This window comes from Panulirus ornatus, chromosome 13 (assembly GCF_036320965.1).
Source record: "Panulirus ornatus isolate Po-2019 chromosome 13, ASM3632096v1, whole genome shotgun sequence".
Taxonomy (NCBI): domain Eukaryota; kingdom Metazoa; phylum Arthropoda; class Malacostraca; order Decapoda; family Palinuridae; genus Panulirus; species Panulirus ornatus.
Genome location: NC_092236.1, coordinates 53,549,916 through 53,571,793, shown reverse-complemented (window position 1 = coordinate 53,571,793; position 21,878 = coordinate 53,549,916). Strand labels below are relative to the sequence as shown.

Sequence of the window (21,878 nt, the reverse complement as noted above, 5' to 3'; positions counted from 1 at the left end):
ATATATATATATATATAAATATATATATATATATTGTAAAGCTGTTAATTTACTGATTAATTGGCCTATGTGGGTGCTCGAGAGGGTAAATCCGGCCCTGATTTAGGGAACGCTAAATGTCATCAACCAAAGGCGTTCTCCACGCAAAATAAAGACTAGTCAGTATCACACACACACACACACACACACACACTCTAAACCCGGGCCCGGAATATACCCCACGAAATAACATGCCACAGTTTCACCTTACGTTCATGAGTAAGTCTCCGATTATTTCCTAAGGGCTTTGAAAGGGCTCACTGCTGCACCTCCTCTGTTGCCCTAGAACGGACCCTCCGCTGCCTCACCGTTACGTCCATTATAGCTTTTCTCTCAACAGAATTAAAAGTAGGTGACATCATTTTTTTCCTCTTTCCCCTCCTTTTTTTTTTTTTAAGCAAGGCTTGGCAGGGCGGAGGGGAAGGTTTGGAGTGGGCTGTATTCTGGGTAAAGTGTGATGAAAGGCTAAATCTGTCCATCATGCAAGACGTCAGTCAAGCTGCCCGCTGATCCGAGGGACGGGGAGGAAGCGTTTCCTTTAGAGTTCTACAAATTATACGCATGATGTGTTCACGTGAACAACGAATTTTTTTTTCGGCCAAGAGTTGAATATTTAACAAATGTATCACCACGAGGCGTATATACTTATGTAGTGAAACATTGACGTTACATTTGCGATTATCAGTATCGAGGGCAAGGCAGCCTGGCACCTCCAAGCACAAGCAATCTTAACACAGATTTATGATTTTATTTGATCAGATAAAATCGAGTGTAGAATGGTGCCCTAACTCGGCGTGAACCGAACTTTTCCCTAGCTTGGTGGCGTCAGTGAGTGGTAGTGGGGCGGGAAGTGTAGGGTATCAAAATGGTGATGGAGCAGCAAGAATGTAGAAATATTGCAGGAATAGTGGTGTAAGGAAAGTGAGTTGTTTGACCTCTTGGGGTAGATGGTGTTAAGGGTATGGAACCAGGGTCTCATATGGTACGAGGGGGTTCATGACATTATTATTCTTGAACGGGGATGATAAGTACACGGATGATAAATCAACTATAGGTTAAAGTCTCGCTTAGAGTTGGGTTGCTCGTGTAGCTGGTTCCAGGCCCACACGATACTCGTATTATTCATCTTTTGTCTTAAAAGCAGAAATCATGTTAACGACTTGTAATGGCTGCAAACAGTGAGTAGCGAATGTGTGGCAGGTAATAGGTGATTTAGTTCTAATATTCCCAAGGCGTGTTGTTCCATTTGCGAAGAGGGTATAGCTTTCATTTAAGTGAAAAGTTGAAAAATATGAAAAGAAAAATGTGTTCGAGGTACAATAAAGGTTAGTGTCAAGTAGCGAGTTGTACTCACAACTTAGTGTTAAGTGTTGCATTCATAGTCGTAAGGTGAAGCGTTCAAGAAAGAAAGCATTAAAGTTGTCATTCTAGTAATTTAAATTGTTGTGACCAATGAAGCGGAGATATGACTTTAGACCCAATATACCAAAACTTCTCGAATTATTTAAAGACGTGCCGATGATATGATCTTAAAAGAAATATTAAACCAAGAATATTTTCATATAAGATAGATTCTATGTACGGGAGTGCGTTTCTGTGGACTAAACATTTGAGAGCAAGGCAAACTGTAGCCAACTAGGCTGCAAAGTGTACTGTACCTAAAAACCATACTGTGCATTCTGCGCTGGTCTCGACCTCCCTCGCTGTTTATATCAATTTTGAGAGCGACTGGAAGCAAGATCTCATCGAAGAGTAAACTAGATCAATTTCTGTGATATTTTTCTTGAAAAAATGAAAGTTATAGTAGATGTTTGATCGCATCTGACTTACCTGTTAAATGAAAGGTTGACGATAATAATATCAATTATATGAAATATCAAAAGTTCACAACTTTCATTGATTTTTTTTGTGTGTGATATAGAGTGGTTGATGAGGCATCCATTGCGCTTCGGCTTTTAATGAATTGCTATGATGGCCTTGGTGATGGGCAGTGAGTTGTCGGGAGGTCGCCAACCAGCAATGACATTATACCCGTCAAATTCTACACCTTCAAAATCATATCAGTTGATAAAGAGTGAGTGTGGCCATACACACCTTGCACAAAAGAATATAAAAAGGGAGAGATACATATGGTATTCGCTGTAATATAGGTTATTAGGCTAGAATTCATACGTTCTCCATAGATATTACAGAAATCGTTTCAACCACCAAAGTTAATCTTTCAGACGAAATCATGTATTCGATTCACAACCTTTCCAAGCACTTGAAGGAGATATTTCCATCTATATGAAGCTAAGGAATTAGAATATGAAACAAAAAGATAACGATTTCACAGGATATGAAAAAAACTATATCAGTTTTCGTAGAAATTTCACTTGGTTTAGGAATGTCTGAATAAAAGGTATTCATGATTACGAAGCCTACATATTACAAACTCACTTTGGCCTGTTGGTTATCATTGAGAATGAATTGTGTGAACATATTTACAGCAGGAGAGACAGTAACACTGCACAATTCATACGCATAGTAAAGGAGAGAAAAAAAAAATGTGCTGAGATAACTTTTGTGTTGTTAAGACAGGAAAACGGATACACGACTTCATCCATCTCAGGAACTGAGCGTCTGACGAGGTGTGACGCGCATCCCGTCCTAACCAATGTTCTTCACATGCGTCACACAGTAGTCCAGGTGGCTCTCTCTCTCTCTCTCTCTCTCTCTCTCTCTCTCTCTCTCTCTCTCTCTCTCTCTCTCTCTCTCTCTCCACCAGTTGCACGTCTTGTACACGCGTCATAGTCGCCGGATCTCCGTAACTCTATAATCCCAGTAATTGTGAGTTCGAATTCGATCATCAAGCAGTGTAGGGAGAGTAACACCACAGATTTAGCTGATTATTGAACTAGAACACAATAGATCCGCAGTTTTCATGTATTGTCGGCTTCCAAGACTCGCCATCACCCGTAACTTCCACGTATTTAAGCGCGAGAGATAATATTTGTTGCTCGGTTGATGCATGAAGAGCAGTAAACTGTGATTCACAGAACATTTCCTCTTAAAGGAATCAGCCGAGGTATTCAGTGGCTAGTGGCAATTTATCATCCATGATTGGAGTGATTGATGATTGGGTACTTGACGTATATATATATATATATATATCTTTCTTTCTTTCATACTATTCGCCATTTCCCGCGTTAGCAAGGTAGCGTTAAGAACAGAGGACTGGGCCTCTGAGGGAATATCCTCACCTGGCCTCGTTCTGTTCCTTCTTTTGGAAAATCAAAAAAAAAAAAATGAGAGGGGAGGATTTCCAGCCCCCCGCTCCCTCCCCTTTTAGTCGCCTTCTACGACACGCAGGGAATACGTGGGAAGTATTCTTTCTCCCCTATCCCCAGGGATAATATATATATATATATATATATATATATATATATATATATATATATATATATATATATATATGTGTGTGTGTGTGTGTGTGTGTGTGTGTGTGTGTGTGTGTGTGTGTGTATTATCCTATGAGCAACACGTGGAAAATTAAACACTAAGTTCCCAAGTGCACTTTTGTGTAATAATCACATCATCAGGGGAGACAAGAGAGAAATATAAGTCAGTTGATATTCAACGAAGAGACGTAGCTAGGACGCCAGTTGGTAAACTTGCGATTGTCCTAGCTGCGTCTCTTCGTTGTATATCAACTGACTGTTATATTTCTCTCTTGTGTCTCTCATGATGATGTGATTATTACACGAAAGTGCACTTGGGAACTTATTGTTTCATTTTCCCCGTGGACTCATAGGAATATACTTGATCACGCGCAAAATTGTGATCCTTTCCAATATATATATATATATATATATATATATATATATATATATATATATATATATATATATATATATATATATATATATATATATCACGGGGTTGTACACTCGTGTTGCCCTGTTTCTTAACCTTACATATGATGTCATATTTTCACTTCTGTGTATACTATAGGCACACACATCTCAGTCTAAGCCAGCCTTGAGCGTAGGATGAACACCTAGGTTGGGTGAAGGCTAATTGCCAGGCCCAGGATTCGAATCCATGAGGGTTTGATCCTTGTCCAGGCAGTGCTGACTCATCAACACACCACAGAGGCCCACGTGTGTGCGGGTGTTGATACGGAGCATCACGCAGTTAAACTCTCCCACCGTAGCACAAACAAAACAAAACAAAAAAAAACGTTGACTTGTTTAGTCTTGAGCCGAAACACGACAAATTTTAAGATGCAATAACCAGAAAAACGAATAGCGCTCGGCCAAGACCTTAAAGAGCGGCGTGGGTAACTTACAGCAAGCTCTATTTCCTAGAGATACATATCTTCTGCGTAGCCCCATGCTGGTATTTCCTTTACTTAAACTCTTCCCAACTCTGTATTTCTACGTCTCGCATAGTCATCCCTTACTGCCGTGTTAAATGTATTGATAGCTCTTTTACCAGGTTTGAGCGTTTAGTAACTAAACTACGCGATATAAGGGCTCACCCTTCAAGTTCATTTGACTCCCGACAAAAAATTCTAATTCCCGTGAAATTCATAAGCTTTTATGGCGTGGTTCCAAAACAGTAAGATTATTTACCTCTCAAATATTGGCTAATGACGCATCAACTAAATATGCGGTGTTCATTGTCCAGTTCTTTTTCTCTCACTTACGCTCACAGCGGCAACATTGTGAGATCAAACCATTTTCCTGAATATATTTGTCCTCGTACATTAAGAAAACTCTTGCTTCTTGTCACTGACATGACCGTCATGCTCGTATATTTTCAGTTAATATATTGTCCATTCAGAAAATTTCGTATTAGCTGCGCTGTGTATCTTCCCTTCATGGGTGACAAAGAATTGCGTCAGAGTTTCATCTTATTTAGAGCAAAATAATCATGCCATCACTGCTTTTCCCCATCAGTAAAATCCAACTGATATACTGTGATTTCAAAGTTACTGGATCCTTTCATAGTATGACCAGTTTGGTTAGGATTATCGTGAACCTAGCACCACACTTCATAAACTGAACGTGTTGGTTAGATGCTGCTGTTGTTCATTCAATCAGTACAGGGTTGGTGTTCGGTGGAGTGTCCACGTTCATAAAATGAAATAAATAGACGTTCTTTTCAAATTGCGGAATCTTAGAAAGTAGTAGCACTCATGATTTGCATAAACATCATAAGAGCAGACTTCTGTGTCCCTTTCATGATTGTATATATATGTATATATATATATATATATATATATATATATATATATATATATATATATATATATATATTTTTTTTTTTTTTTTTTTTTTTTTTTTTTTTTTGCTTTGTCGCTGTCTCCCGCGTTTGCGAGGTAGCGCAAGGAAACAGACGAAAGAAATGGCCCAACCCACCCCCATACACATGTATATACATACGTCCACACACGCAAATATACATACCTACACAGCTTTCCATGGTTTACCCCAGACGCTTCACATGCCTTGATTCAATCCACTGACAGCACGTCAACCCCGGTATACCACATTGCTCCAATTCACTCTATTCCTTGCCCTCCTTTCACCCTCCTGCATGTTCAGGCCCCGATCCCACAAAATCTTTTTCACTCCATCTTTCCACCTCCAATTTGGTCTCCCTCTTCTCCTCGTTCCCTCCACCTCCGACACATATATCCTCTTGGTCAATCTTTCCTCACTCATTCTCTCCATGTGCCCAAACCATTTCAAAACACCCTCTTCTGCTCTCTCAACCACGCTCTTTTTATTTCCACACATCTCTCTTACCCTTACGTTACATACTCGATCAAACCACCTCACACCACACATTGTCCTCAAACATTTCATTTCCAGCACATCCACCCTCCTGCGCACAACTCTATCCATAGCCCACGCCTCGCAACCATACAACATTGTTGGAACCACTATTCCTTCAAACATACCCATTTTTGCCTTCCGAGATAATGTTCTCGACTTCCACACATTCTTCAAGGCTCCCAGAATTTTCGCCCCCTCCCCCACCCTATGATCCACTTCCGCTTCCATGGTTCCATCCGCTGCCAGATCCACTCCCAGATATCTAAAACACTTCACTTCCTCCAGTTTTTCTCCATTCAAACTCACCTCCCAGTTGACTTGACCCTCAACCCTACTGTACCTAATAACCTTGCTCTTATTCACATTTACTCTTAACTTTCTTCTTTCACACACTTTACCAAACTCAGTCACCAGCTTCTGCAGTTTCTCACATGAATCAGCCACCAGCGCTGTATCATCAGCGAACAACAACTGACTCACTTCCCAAGCTCTCTCATCCCCAACAGACTTCATACTTGCCCCTCTTTCCAAAACTCTTGCATTCACCTCCCTAACAACCCCATCCATAAACAAATTAAACAACCATGGAGACATCACACACCCCTGCCGCAAACCTACATTCACTGAGAACCAATCACTTTCCTCTCTTCCTACACGTACACATGCCTTACATCCTCCATAAAAACTTTTCACTGCTTCTAACAACTTGCCTCCCACACCATATATTCTTAATACCTTCCACAGAGCATCTCTATCAACTCTATCATATGCCTTCTCCAGATCCATAAATGCTACATACAAATCCATTTGCTTTTCTAAGTATTTCTCACATACATTCTTCAAAGCAAACACCTGATCCACACATCCTCTACCACTTCTGAAACCACACTGCTCTTCCCCAATCTGATGCTCTGTACATGCCTTCACCCTCTCAATCAATACCCTCCCATATAATTTACCAGGAATACTCAACAAACTTATACCTCTGTAATTTGAGCACTCACTCTTATCCCCTTTGCCTTTGTACAATGGCACTATGCACGCATTCCGCCAATCCTCAGGCACCTCACCATGAGTCATACATACATTAAATAACCTTACCAACCAGTCAACAATACAGTCACCCCCTTTTTTAATAAATTCCACTGCAATACCATCCAAACCTGCTGCCTTGCCGGCTTTCATCTTCCGCAAAGCTTTTACTACCTCTTCTCTGTTTACCAAATCATTTTCCCTAACCCTCTCACTTTGCACACCACCTCGACCAAAACACCCTATATCTGCCACTCTATCATCAAACACATTCAACAAACCTTCAAAATACTCACTCCATCTCCTTCTCACATCACCACTACTTGTTATCACCTCCCCATTTGCGCCCTTCACTGAAGTTCCCATTTGCTCCCTTGTCTTACGCACTTTATTTACCTCCTTCCAGAACATCTTTTTATTCTCCCTAAAATTTAATGATACTCTCTCACCCCAACTCTCATTTGCCCTTTTTTTCACTTCTTGCACCTTTCTCTTGACCTCCTGTCTCTTTCTTTTATACGTCTCCCACTCAATTGCATTTTTTCCCTGCAAAAATCGTCCAAATGCCTCTCTCTTCTCTTTCACTAATACTCTTACTTCTTCATCCCACCACTCACTACCCTTTCTAATCAACCCACCTCCCACTCTTCTCATGCCACAAGCATCTTTTGCGCAATCCATCACTGATTCCCTAAATACATCCCATTCCTCCCCCACTCCCCTTACTTCCATTGTTCTCACCTTTTTCCATTCTGTACTCAGTCTCTCCTGGTACTTCCTCACACGTCTCCTTCCCAAGCTCACTTACTCTCACCACCCTCTTCACCCCAACATTCACTCTTCTTTTCTGAAAACCCATACAAATATATATATATATATATATATATATATATATATATATATATATATATATATATATATATATATATTGCAAGAGGTCACAGTGGTGCGCTTGATCTAATACATGCAAAAAAAAAGGGAAAAAAGCGAAAATGAAACTAAGTTCCCAAATGCACTTTCGTGTAATGATCAAATCTTATATCTCCCCTGACAATGTGATCATTACACGAAAGTGCACTTGTGAACTTATTGTTTCATTTTCGTGTTTATATATATATATATATATATATATATATATATATATATATATATATATATATATATATATATATATATATATGGAAGAAAGACTACTGATCACATATCTTCGTTTCGTAGAAGACGGCCAAGAATGATGGGGGGGGTGGAGGGTTAAAAATACTCTCCTGTGAATTCTGTAAGATGCAACGACAGACGTCAGGCGAATGATTTCTTTCCTTCTAAGGCTCAGTCATCTATTCTTATCTGGTTCACGCGTGAGATACAAACATACGCGAAAGAAAAGAAAAATATACACTCAAGTGTATTTGGTAACACGTCTTTAGCATAACTGGAAATGAAGTCTCAGCAGAAATTTATAGACATCAACAAAATAAAATAATGAACGCGGTGTTTTCCTCCGTCTTATGGCAAGAGTTAGTGATGAATATTATGATGGTGCTTTCCCCCCCGTTCTTTTTTTTTTCGCATTCATCGTCTAATTACTTCCTCTTGCCTTACTTCATCATTGTACAGTATACAAGAAACGATAAAGCATTGAAGCGCATGTGCGAACTTTGTATTTTTTTGTGAACAATATGATTCAGTTTGGTGCTAATAACCGCGACATGGCACCACCAGCCCACCGCTGGGCACGTTCACTACTTCCCTGAGCGAGGGAGGGGCGCGTGGCAGTTTAGTGGTAACTCTGGTAGAGTGTGGAGCAACAGAGCGAGCCCTGCGTCGCCATCACTCGTGCCATATGTTATAAATTTGTCCCAGCTATTAAGAGAGAAGTATAGATAATAGATATCGTCTATTGTGAAAAGTTGTCGAAATCATGACCAGCGCAATGCAGTGGGTGTGTTTTGCGATGATTTTGGCTTTGAGCTGCATCGAAGGACAAGCTCAGGACACACCTGCATCGAGTCTGCTGAAGGTCCGCGCATTTGTCGGAGTTCCTGGGGAAAAGGTGAGATACAAATGTTTGGGGTGTTACATGATTTATGTATTTTGTTGTTTTTCTTCATTTTGTGTTGCATGTAAAACACATAAGCTTTGGTATTCAGATTTGTCTTACCATGCAAATACTGAATATTGCAAGTAGATGAAGAACCATATCGTATAGTCAGGAATATTTTGTTATATAGATGACAGGCAATGTATGGTCACGCCAGTTCCTTCTCTTCGCTCATCTGTTGGGTGCCTGTATTTATCTTTTTTCTCTGATATGTTAAGTCCACGCGTTAGAAATTATGTTACTTTTTTATTATTATCCGTTTACATGCAGGGGTGAACTTGAAACAAGCGCACTTACGAGGTCAACGGGGGTATTTAGGTGGTACGGTCTACGTAAATTATACATTATATAAAAAGCTGTCAAGTAGCCAATAAAGGAGAGGCAAATGACGTAATTTGGACGTTTTTTCTCTTGGAAACAAAGTGACTAGTGAAGCATCACATGCTTTCGAGGAATCGTTCTTGAATTTTGCTAACTGAATTGTGTTACAGGGGAATGACAGTAAGGCACACAATCAGTGTTACTGAATATGAGTCAGCATGCCCCTCCCCACCCCGGGATCGGGCCTTCTGTCCATACCCACACCAGGTATTCAACCTTCCCTCGACTCTGTTCTGTAAATGGTTACATGGCTAATGCTGGTGTGTGTCTGTGTGTTTACGTAAGAGTAAGAAACGGTGTATTATGCAAGGTTATGAAGCGAGGCAGCAGGAATGTGAAAGCTCTCCCCGTAATACATGATAATCACAAACACGATAATCAGACAGGGAGACATAACACACAAGTGGTAATCACACCCACCTGCGAGTGCATAATTCCCCGAACATTGCCAATAGGTAAATGAAAATATTAAATCACTCGCTAAAAAAAAGTTAGAAACAGCTGTGAAACAAATAGATAACACAAAATACACAGAAAATAGCACTCATACGCAGAGATATATGGACAAATGATAATAATCACTCTCTCTCTCTCTCTCTCTCTCTCTCTCTCTCTCTCTCTCTCTCTCTCTCACACACACACACACACACACACACGGACACCTGGGCGATGACATTCCCCGGCCACATATATTTTGGAACCGACCACAGCCGCGGCGAAGCGCATCGAGTGCTTAGGTCTTTTTCTTGGTAATGGCGGGAATTCTTTGAACCACATAACACCTGAGCTCTTTTTTTTTTCTGTGGTGGTGATGTAGTGTTTTATATAATCGGAAAAATGATAGCGTGCGTCATGTGGCAGAGACCTAATATTTACTGTTCGTCGAGGACTGATAACGTGCCTTACGTGAATCTCACAGGAGAGAGAAAATAGAATAGCTTAAAATTTACATGGAAACAGTTTTCTTATGCAAACAATGGTGTACAAACGCTTAACACAACAGACAGGTTCATAAAGATACCAGTTTACATTGTCGGACACACACACACACACACAACAATGGCTTTTTGCAAAGGCCCTACCCAGATTTATTTTCGCACACTTAAACAAGTACTTGTGTATACCGGGAGTGTAGAAACAGGATGTTATGTTGTGGAATTAATTTCTTCGCCGTGAACTTGTCAGTCATTAGCTCGGACCCCGGCCCAACCTGATGACGACACCCACCATACCAGGACCCAAGCAGTTTTTTTTTTTGTGACGACTAATTTTTTTTTCGTGCGTTGCCTTAAGGTGAGGATCCTTTTCTTGTTCTCCTCACACTCCCCTTGTTGAATATAAAGCTTTGCCACTTCGGAAAGTGTTCATAATTATTTTCCAGTCGATCTAAAGTTTACTAAAAATAATTATATTCCATTGGTTGGGATGTGCACGATTTTTCGTTTTGTAAATTTTCGACACGAGAAGTCCTCATCGAGGCCAGACATTAAGTAAAATGAAATAATAGGGGAAAGAAAAAAAGCATAGAATAATAGTCCAAAAACTTTATTAGCCTTTAGGTCAAACGTGAGAGGGTGAAGTTCCAAAGCTTTGTTGTATAGGAAAAAGAGAAATAGATTTTGTGTTAGTTCAGCCAGCGCTTTCGAAGAACCATAACGTATGCTGGAGAGTACGAGAAAGAGGAGCGATAGGCATGGCAGCCACCACAAAATTGTGATCAGTTGAAGAAGTTACGATGAAAATGTTACTTAGGCGTGGAAGATTAGAGGTGAGGAACATGTCCGTAGTGTTGAGAGAGTTGTCGTAATGTACTGGAATATCCAGTAAGCTGGTTGATAATTTCCCTTGGAGCTGGTATGCACGCACTTTTGCATCGGAGAATTTTAGCCACTCCTCAGAAATGTATAGATATATAGCATTTAGGACTTTTATTCCAGACTTCCCAAATTCATGGTTTCCCCTACAAAACAATAATCACCCTTATTTTGTCTACATTTTTACCTAGTACCTTCAGGGTTAAAGAGCAAGTTTGGAGAGTGGCTTTAACGTTAGCAGATGGTAGTTTCCATTAAAGGCTTTTCCGCTAATCTGCTTGGTTTGGCACCACGCAGGCTAGGATACCTGCCAAGTTGAGGTTGGTGAAGAAGCGTCTTGAGATACGTCATCAGACAGTCAGTCGAGGCTTGTGAGCCTTGCCATTCTTAAGAAGCTTGACCTTATTAACGAGATATTTTGAATTCCATGACTCAGTTGCAGGTTGTAAAATACGGGAGAAATTCATTCTCTCTCTCTCTCTCTCTCTCTCTCTCTCTCTCTCTCTCTCTCTCTCTCTCTCTCTCTCTCTCTCTCTCTCTCTCTCTCTATATATATATATATATATATATATATATATATATAAATTATCCCTTGGGATAAGGGAGAAAGAATACTTTCCACGTATTCCCAGCGCGTCGTAGAAGGCTACTAAAAGGGGAGGAAGCGGAGGGGGCCAAATGAGGACTTTCTAAGGCTGTCCTGTTCTTAACGCTACCTCGCTAACGAGGGAAATGGCATATAATATATATATATATATATATATATATATATATATATATATATATATATATATAGATATAGATATAGATATATAATTAAAAGCTTATATACCCAGTTTTTTGTCTTTTTTAATTCAAATGTACTCATTTAAGTTTAGAAATAGACTATGTGGGTGTGCGTGTGTGTTTTTTTTTATGTAAGTCATAATAAGTATAACCCAACCTGAGAAGATCTCCCACAAAGTATTTGCCCTTGACTCCTCCTCCCCTCCTTCCCTTACATCCATAGTCCGGCTCTCCGCCACTCCTTTAGAGATGCCTTAAGTATAATGTAATACCCCTCAGTTCGTGTATGGGAGGACGTGACGGCTTCGTGGCAGGAATTCAAATAGTTGAGGAAAGTTTAAAGTTTTTCGAATTAGGAGAACAGTAGATGAAACATGTAACTTGTGGTAATTGACAGAAACTCGAAGATTGCATGAATTATTAAACACCATTTAATATATATATATATATATATATATATATATATATATATATATATATATATATATATATATATGGCTTATGTTCAGCAGTGATGATTATCCTCTGTGCTTTGATTTTACTGATAATTATGATTCTGAATTCAGTGGCGATATCACATTTTCTGTTGATACTACTGCATCAGTTTGTTTATTATTATTCATCACGTTTAGTATTGAGGCTGTTCATAATTATGCGTCATATTTTGCCTAAGATTAACGCTTCAAATTCTTTTAAGTAATGATTCATGTTCGTTTGTGTTTCGTAACTCAAATCCAATCTTGTAATTATGATTTAAGTTCATAAACTGAGTTAGATAGTGGTTATATTCTGCCACTGCTGGTATGTATTCTTTTTCATTATGCTTCGTTTGCTATTGTTGACCATTGTGTTAGAATTCTGTTATAATTGGTAATGGATTTCTTTTGTTACAAATGATCGTGCTACATATTCTGCTGTTGATAGCTAGACTATCTACGTACAGTATGCTGCCGTTTTTAAGTTTAAAGATATTTTTTCTGTGCTGAAACGTGGTGAATGATGAACTATTCGTTTCTTACACAGAATCAAGTAAAATTCACGTTTGTGCTTTTGAATATTTTTTCAGATCATTATGGCCAACGCTTTCTTGTGACTGGCAATTTGTCATTCTTAACCTTAATTATGTTTCATATTCTCTTAGCAGTTATGCTAGTATTGTGTTTCTTTGTAATTGTAGTTCGTGTTTTGTAGTTAGTGATTATGGGTTCGTGTTCTACTGGTAACCATGCCTCATGTTGTGGTCGCTTTATGTTGCAACGCAGCGGAAAGTTATGTCTTAGGCATTTCCTCTTACTATAGATTAAGCAGCATCTGCTTAGATTGACAGCCATGCTATATATAATCTCCTCAGTTTTGGTAATTATGATTCACATCAGGTTTCTCTCGACAATGCCTCACCTTATGCTGTTCATCATTATACTTCGTAATTTTTTTTTCCATGCTGGCATTTCACCACTTTATAAGTCTCGTTATGTCACTTTCTTCACAAACATGGTTTGGAATACCTGTGTTTGTAAGGGAAAGAAAAGACGGCCTTAAGCTTAACATGGACGGGAAGGGATTGCATCAGTGCAAGAATACTGAAATCAGAAGTTACCTGACCGGCCTTGATGTAGCCTGAAAGTTTATATTTCTATGTAACGTTTTCCTTACCTGTTAACTTAACCGATTGGCCTCAACATAAACATATCTAACGTAACATGGATTAGGTAAGGTGTATTAACTAAACGTTAAACAGTAGTCAGATGAATATTAGTGTACCGTTTTGAGTTCAGCTTGACATCCGGGATGGCCTTGAGTTGGGCACTCCCTTGCATCATGCAGGCTCTTGAGTTGGATTAGGGAAGGAAGTACCCCGAGGGCTGCATTGGTTTTGATTTGAGAGTATCATTTCCCTGGCCTACATACATACCCACCCTCCAGCCTCGTACAGCATGTATATATATATATATATATATATATATATATATATATATATATATATATATATATATATATATATATATATATTTTTTTTTTTTTTTTTTTTTCATACTATTCGCCATTTCCCGCGTTTGCGAGGTAGCGCTAAGAACAGAGGACTGGGCCTTAGAGGGAAAATCCTCACCTGGCCCCCTTCTCTGTTCCTTCTTTTGGAAAATCAAAAAAAAAAAAAAAAAAAAAACGAGAGGGGAGGATTTCCAGCCACCCGCTCCCTCCCCTTTTAGTCGCCTTCTACGACACGCAGGGAATACGTGGGAAGTATTCTTTCTCCCCTATCCCCAGGGATATATATATGTCAGTGAAACGGAAAACGGACATCTTACATGACGTTAATTTCAAGATTTATTCGGTGTTGGCTTTTAAAGACGGCTTTCAGGCTTGGCAGATATTCTTTTCTCAGGATTACTTACTTAAGGCCTTCAAACTTGTCATTGCATCCTGTTCATGAATTTCATGCAGGAAAGTTCTAAACTCTGGATGAAGCCGAGGGTAATGTCCTCAGAGCTGGTGTCATGGTGTTGACCACACGCCGTCATATACACGCGCATGTCTTCCTCTGTGCTCATGTCATTCGACAGGAAACTAGTATTTGTTGCCCATGTTAGGACTTATTATTCCGTCAGTTCCGTTTACTGTACATAGTTGATGGTCGGTCGGTCTTGGTGATTTTACTTGTAGGCGCCTTTGTCCATATAACTGACTTTCGTATTACACACACACACACACACACACACACACACACACACACTTTTATTGTATAAGTATGCGAAATTATGTAAAAGAAAATTGAAATTCCTTCTACAAGGTATCGTATGATGTAGATGTAATGTGTTGGAAATGTGTTTGGTGAAATGTTTGGAAATATTTTATTTCTGATGCGCGACTGTGAAGTAAACTGCTCAGCGGATACTGAGAAAAAGGGGAAAAAAACGATTACCGAAATGCAAAAAACTTTTCTGAGAACGATCACCAACCAGACCTTGTCACTGGTTTAAGATGCATGTCATACAACGTTTCGATTATGATTGCAATAATAAGATTATGGAGTATTTTTATGTATTTTCAATAAAGGTGAATATCACGGTAGACAGTAAAGTGGGGACGTAAAAGGGGAGTTATGTAATTCAAAAATAATGAGAATACCTTGAAAATGAAAAATATGATAGCCTAGTTGTGTTGAAATAAAGTGAATAGCCTGTAATCCAAAATTATAATTAAAAGATAATGTGAATTAAAAGATAATGTGAAAAGATTATAATTCAGAATAAAGGGGATATCCCGTAATAATACAATCAGTTGAATAGCTATAATTCAGAATAAAGGATAAGCCTATAATTCAACAGTTAAATGAATAGCCTAGTTAAGCGTGAAGACATGATGTAAGCGTTATTGGTCAGGTGGGAGCTAATTCTCGGTTATTAAGTCCCTTTCATTGTCTTCTCCACTGGAGTGGCAGGCCGACAGTGTCAGCTTCTCATGGTCAGCTTCTTCTTGCCTGCTCCTTTCTGACAACTCCTCATTGCCAGCTTCTCAGTTGTTAACTTTTGTTTAATTCCCAACGGCCAATTCCTCCTCCTAGTCTAGGCTTTAGCTCTTCTATCATTTTCTATTGTCAATTTCTCCATGTTTTTCCACCCATTTCTAAGTCGGCTGATTTTTCCTTTTTTTCAATTAGTAAGCTTCCATTGTCATTTTGTTCGTCATAATTTTTTTCATTGTTATCATGATCACTTGCATATCCAGTTCACACCATCAGTTCGTAGTTAGCTCCTTAACACTTCGCCGTAGATATGTTGCTGTCTGGTGCCCATTCTCAAATTGCGACCAGTGTTATCCCAAGCGGCAGGTGTCAGTCCTCACCTAGGGCATTTTTGACACACGCGATATATCTCTTTTTTTCTTTTTAGGTTTACTTAAGATATATATAGCTATGTACCCATGCCCAGACCCACGGAGAGGGAGGGGATATCGCGATAAAACCGCTGGTGTTCTGGCCGGGCTTCTAAGGAGTTCGAAGAGAAGAGATGAAATTTGAAAATGTTAACAAAAGTAACTGATCCAATAGAAAATATAATTGAACAAATTGTATAGACTTTTTTTGTCATCTTTTCTGTCACGTTACCCCACTACCTTCTCTCCCAGGCGTCCGTAGAGGAGGGGGATTGCCAGCCCTTCCCCATAGCCCATGTCAGCTATTGGCTGCCTTGCAAATGTGAGCGTTTCCTTTCCATTTCCCAAAAATAAGGCTGCTAATTTGGACGTATGTTCGTGTTCCTAGGAACATGTTGAAGTAGGAGCGAAAAGACAAACTACCATAGTTATACGTACCTTATGGAAGGATTACTTAACAGGGGTGCGAGGGTGGCTGAGGATATGAATATTGTGTGTGGGTGTAAAAACTGTAGATAGTTATTCCTGTTGGTACTGTCATAGCTGCCTTGCATCAGCACTTTCAGAAATATATTGTTCTTATTGCCCGCTTTATGTATGCAAGGCTGGTGTGATATATGAACTTTTTGATATTAGACTCTACCATGAAATTTTAAATTCATATACAAATTCATTTACAAATGCAGTCAGTGACATTTTAATCACTAAAGGCCAGGTGAGGTTTGTTAGTCTGGCCTCAGGGGGAGAGGGAAATGGGAACAAGTAGACAACAAAATGAAAGATTGATTTACCCAACGGTATCGCCTCCTCCCCCAGGTCCACGACGGGATGACGATATCGGTGCCTTACCGGGAGTGCGGCTACATCTTCTGCGACGCCCCAGACGTCTACCTCAACAGCACCACACAATTCTGGGACTATTACATTGAGTAAGTCAGCATCTGGTGTACCAGCAGCTCATCCTCTGTCGCCAGTCTTTTAAACCTGCTTCATTGTTAGCTGATTGGACTTTTATACAACATCGCTCTTTACGATAGTCTGAAAATATCATTGGACTTATCGGCTTTAGTCTAACAACTCTTCCTTCCTTAAAATGCCAACTACGGCGCTCTAAGAATGTTCACGTTCAGCTACATTCCTTTAGCTGCCTATTTCTAACAACTTTCTACTTCCCTCGCACCCCTTTTTTGTGGATTAATTGCTTATTCCATTGAAGGAAAGTTGTTACAATCACTGGTATTCCTAGAATTTTCTCAGGGAGTTTATGGAAAGGTTTCGATTTCCGGCCCGAACAGTTAGGCATAACAACTGCCCCAGCTGTTCATCATTCCCTGAAGTTGTACCTAAGCATTTGCCGCGGAAGGAGCACCTTAAATCCTGGTCACTCTGACCCACATACCTTTAAGAAAACAGTATGTTTTATGTAAAATCATCCTTATCATCTCTCTTTTGTCAAAACCAGAAGTAAAGCTAGGCGCATATTGAGACGTAAGCAACGCAGCACAGAGCAGGGCAGAAATCTGTAGATAGTTAAATCAAGTGAGAGCACGCAAATTGGGACACAAGGCAGCACAGCGCAAGTATATATATATATATATATATATATATATATATATATATATATATATATATATATATATATATATTCACTTCAGAAACACTCATAGTAGTAGTAGTGCTACTGTAGACTAATTGATAATAATAATTGATTATAATAGCTCATTCGACAGCAGGTTGGCAGAGCCAACACTATTTCAGTATTTTTATTTCAGCAAAGTATCAGTTTCCTTAAAAAAAAGATAGTTGATCATAAATATCAGTTGATTTCAGTCGTACAGCGGCGGGAGCACTGAAGATGGTCGACAAATCACATTGAGTATCGGTAGATCGTGTTTAGCTTCAAGCAAATTGTCCTTCATATGCGCGAGTAATTTTTGCCAAGTTTGATTGACACTTGGAATCGGTTGCATTTCAGGAAGATTATGATGGATAACACTATCATTCCGGCAGTATTATTATAAAAGTATGAATTGCATTTTCTCAAAATTTATATCGCATTTTGATGAAGTTTCAGCGACAGTTTAGAGGAATATTATCAGCATTTCAACAATATAATTTCTGCAGTATCAAAATCGCGATCGCTGTTTTTGCATTTTGTCCTATCTAAGCATCCAGGATAGATTTGATATTTTTTCTTTAGTTGTACAATTCTCTCTCTCTCTCTCTCTCTCTCTCTCTCTCTCTCTCTCTCTCTCTCTCTCTCTCTCTCTCTCTCTCTCTCTCTCCCACAATTTTGCTTTTTTTTTTTTTTACTTTGCATCATTTTATTTATTGTGTAATGGCCTCAATGAGGAGTTCTTTCCATGATTGTTACCTTTGTATTAACATTGTATTCTTGATTTGAGCAACATTTAATATTTCAGATTATCATTAGCATCACAATGCTTTAGTAGATTATAAACTAAAGCGTCAGTAATGTTTGAGAAGGGTATGGGTAACATTTAATAGCAGAGCATCAGTAATAACAATGCACATCCCCCTTCTCAGTTGGAAGATGCCAGAAACGGCGGACAATGATCCTAACGTCTTCGTGTTGGCCAACCGGTACCAGATGCCGCGCTCCTACCTCGTCTTCAAGGGCTTCACCACCAACTTCACTGGGGAGTACAGCTGCCGCCTCCACTTCCGCAGGGAAGTCCTCGTCTCCTTCAGTCTCACGCTCGCCATTAGTACTACCGCGACTTCTAGGGACTGTAGCAATACTGCTACTCCCTAATCTGCCACTAAGGCCTGCGCCTCTCCTACCACAGTGTGATTTTAAGCGTTAGAAATCTATTTATTGATTAATGATAATTTGGATTTAGGAAAGAAGTGATCATATCAAACCTTTCACATACATCACTTTCGTGATGAAGCACCATTTAATGTCTGGGTTTCCTGGATGATGTGGCTTGCTGTTGTTTGGTGGGATTATTAATTTATGGCTAGGCTGTTTATTGTTAAGGTTCATCTTGTATCAGTGTGAATGTGTAAGACCACGTCAATCATTTCTTAAGGCCTCACTTGCTGATAGGTTATGTTATGATGGAATGCACCAGTAAGCAAGGAGTTTTAAGAAATCTCAATGAGCATAGATAGACAGATAATCTGTACTGGATCATAATACTGTCTCTTGGATTGATGCAGTATCACAATCACATACATGATTTCAGACATTTTTAACCTCACGTCTTCTCAAAAAAAAAAGATAAATAAAAAATAATCAAACTGGTAGACTGTTGCAATCTAGAAACTTAACGCTATTCCTTTATATTGAAACACAAGGCCACTTGCAACTTTGTCTCTTGACCTTTTTGGCCCTACATCTGCCTATTCACAATAACTTCGTCCTGTGTCTCGTGACTTGTTTGTCCTACATCTACTCTCGATAACTTCGTACCTACTGACCAAACCGAGCCTAACGTAGCAAAGAACTAGTCTCTTATAGGGCGAAGCTGTATTTGGGCAAGACTGACATCAGTTCAACAAATAGTCATTCATTAAAAGAATATCCCTTTAATTAATATTGTGGATATTCATTTCTGTCATAGAAGTAAATCAACTCTATCACAGAAACCATTTGAATTATTTTTTTTTCTGAATTTATCGCATATAATTGTACTTTACCGTACCCAATCTCTCAAAATGGCAAGTTAGGTAAAGTAAGCTAACATATATAACTAATTTTATCTTAAAAAAAAATCGTTGTTACTTTGATGCTAGGATCATAGGCTGAAAAGCTTTTTTTTCTGCCATCTCTCGTTAAGGTACATAACACAGCAGATTTTAAATGACCCCTTGAAACGCTCTTCTTACATGCCTCGATAAAAGCGGTACCTGGCTGCGGACCACTGGGAGTTAAAAGCCGTGCCACATGATATAATATATATATATATATATATATATATATATATATATATATATATATATATATGTAATGAATGTGGAAAGGGAGCTGTGGTTTCGTTGCATTACACATGACAGCTAGAGACTGAGTGCGAACCAATGTGGCCTTTGTTTTTTCTGGCGCTACCTCGCGTGGGGAGGGAGGTGTATGTTTGAGTATGTACATGTGTATATATGTATATGTCTGTATGTATATGTATGTATACGTTGAAGTGTATAGGTATGTATATGTGCGTACGTGTGCGTTTATGTATAATGTGTATGTGGATGAGCTGGGCCATTCTTTCGTCTGCTTCCTTGCGCTACCTCGCTAACGCAGGAGACAGTGACAAAGTATAATATATATATATATATATATATATATATATATATATATATATATATATATATATATATATATATAAATAATGTACTCAGTTCAGAAACGCATTGGTGCACTTACCAATACTCTTTTAATATCAATGGTGGACTTTCAGTTCTGATAAAACTCTCGTTGTAGATTTATCTGGATATGAACATTCTACCGCCACAGAATCCTAGAGCTCCTTAAAAAGAAATGCGACAGTGCCAAACATCTCACCACCAGCAGAATCACTGTAGTTAAGGATGACTTAAGTCTACGACTTCCTTACGATATGATTGGTTGGTAAGTTTTTTCATTGTCGCTACTTCTTTTAAGTTAATGATGGGAAGGAGTACGGGGATTTGAGAACACAGTGAGCCCAGTAATGCCCTTTGAGACGTGTCTCGTGAGGTTTGGTTGTAGGATAATGTACCAGCCATTGGTTTTGGCTTTGGTTGTTGTTAGTAGATGTGTGTATACTGAGTGGTCGCGTACATAACTGCAGTCGAAGGTTAGATTCAGTTATTGTAGATAACAGATGGAACGCTGTGACAATATTTTAGAGATACCTTTTGTTTTGGACCTTCTTAACCTCCTGATGGTTTACTTTTTAGACAGGATCATCTCAGGTTCTGGTTCGCTTTCAGCTGCGTATTGATAGTTGTTGAATTTTTTCTTTATATAGATTGATAATGTTGATTGTTAAGTGCTGTGTATAAATCATTTGATCAGTATTTTTAGTGTTTATAATCTCACGTTATCAAAGTTTTCAGCAAGGGACATTTAAGTTGTAGGATTAAGTTGACTGTCAAGATAATGAGTTCTGCTCACAGCTCCTAAGTGCTAGAACTGACAAGACAGATGTGTTCTTATCTCTATATTTTCAAGAAAAGACTGAATTTTGTACTTTGCACTGGCCTAGGTTAGGTATTATATAAAACTCCATATCTTTTTTTATAGATTTTTTTATATATATGGGGTGCTGTTGCTATTGTGTCTATAAGAAACAGCAAATTTCTTATTACCATAACTGAGTAATTGAACTCTACACTGTCACCAAGTTATAACTTGGTGTCAGAGTATTTCACATGTATATTGCATTACGAGAAACTGAGAAATACTATTTTATGAAGCTTTAATGTTATACTTAAATGTTCGGAAAATTTACTGATTGCATTTGAAGGTTTTGGTTTGATGTATCTTTCAGAATATGATTTTTTTTTTGTCTAGAAACTACACGAAGTTATAATTGATCAAATTAAAACTAATAACCTTAACCCAAAGCTAGTGAGATGTGATATTACGTGTTAGTGATTTTAATATAGATGCGATGATTTGTCTTGTTTTATTTGTCGAAATTCATCCTGGTATCTCATCCTTTTTCGAAGTTATGGATTACATAGTAAAAAAAAAAAAAAACACAGAACAAGAATGACACCAGAAATGAGTCGTATGAGTTAGGAAAAGAGGAGCTTAGCTGTCCAGTTTGGTGAAGAAGAAAAAATTAAGATAATGGAGGTCAGACAAGGAAAATGTACGAAGAAACTTATGGGGAATTTCATCAATCATAATTAAGGACTTGGAATTACAGGCTACAGAGAAAAGGATACAGGTGTTTCGAAAATCCAGAAGCTTATATGAACATGCAGCGATATGAAATGTTTACTAATTGGTAATATACTCAAAAAGGGTAGATCACTCGGCGTGGAAGGAGCAACGAATTTACACCGTTTTCTTGTGGT

At 38.7% G+C, this 21,878-nt stretch overlaps 1 protein-coding gene across 2 annotated transcripts in view; it reads left to right on the top strand.

Annotated features, from left to right (window-relative positions):
* The window catches only part of LOC139752905 (uncharacterized), a 67,021-nt gene extending 45,549 nt beyond the window's left edge, over positions 1-21,472 (top strand). The window contains exons 1-3 of one of the 2 annotated variants that reach the window (XM_071668957.1): positions 8,656-8,946; positions 16,665-16,777; positions 18,396-21,472. In XM_071668957.1, the coding sequence (XP_071525058.1) occupies positions 8,815-8,946; positions 16,665-16,777; positions 18,396-18,624 (474 nt within the window). In that variant the 5' untranslated portion in view covers positions 8,656-8,814 and the 3' untranslated portion in view covers positions 18,625-21,472. Of the gene's footprint in view, positions 1-8,655; positions 8,947-16,664; positions 16,778-18,395 lie in introns of those variants that run through there. The other variant, XM_071668958.1, reaches the window with a different exon arrangement.
* Positions 21,473-21,878: the final 406 nt, after the last annotated feature.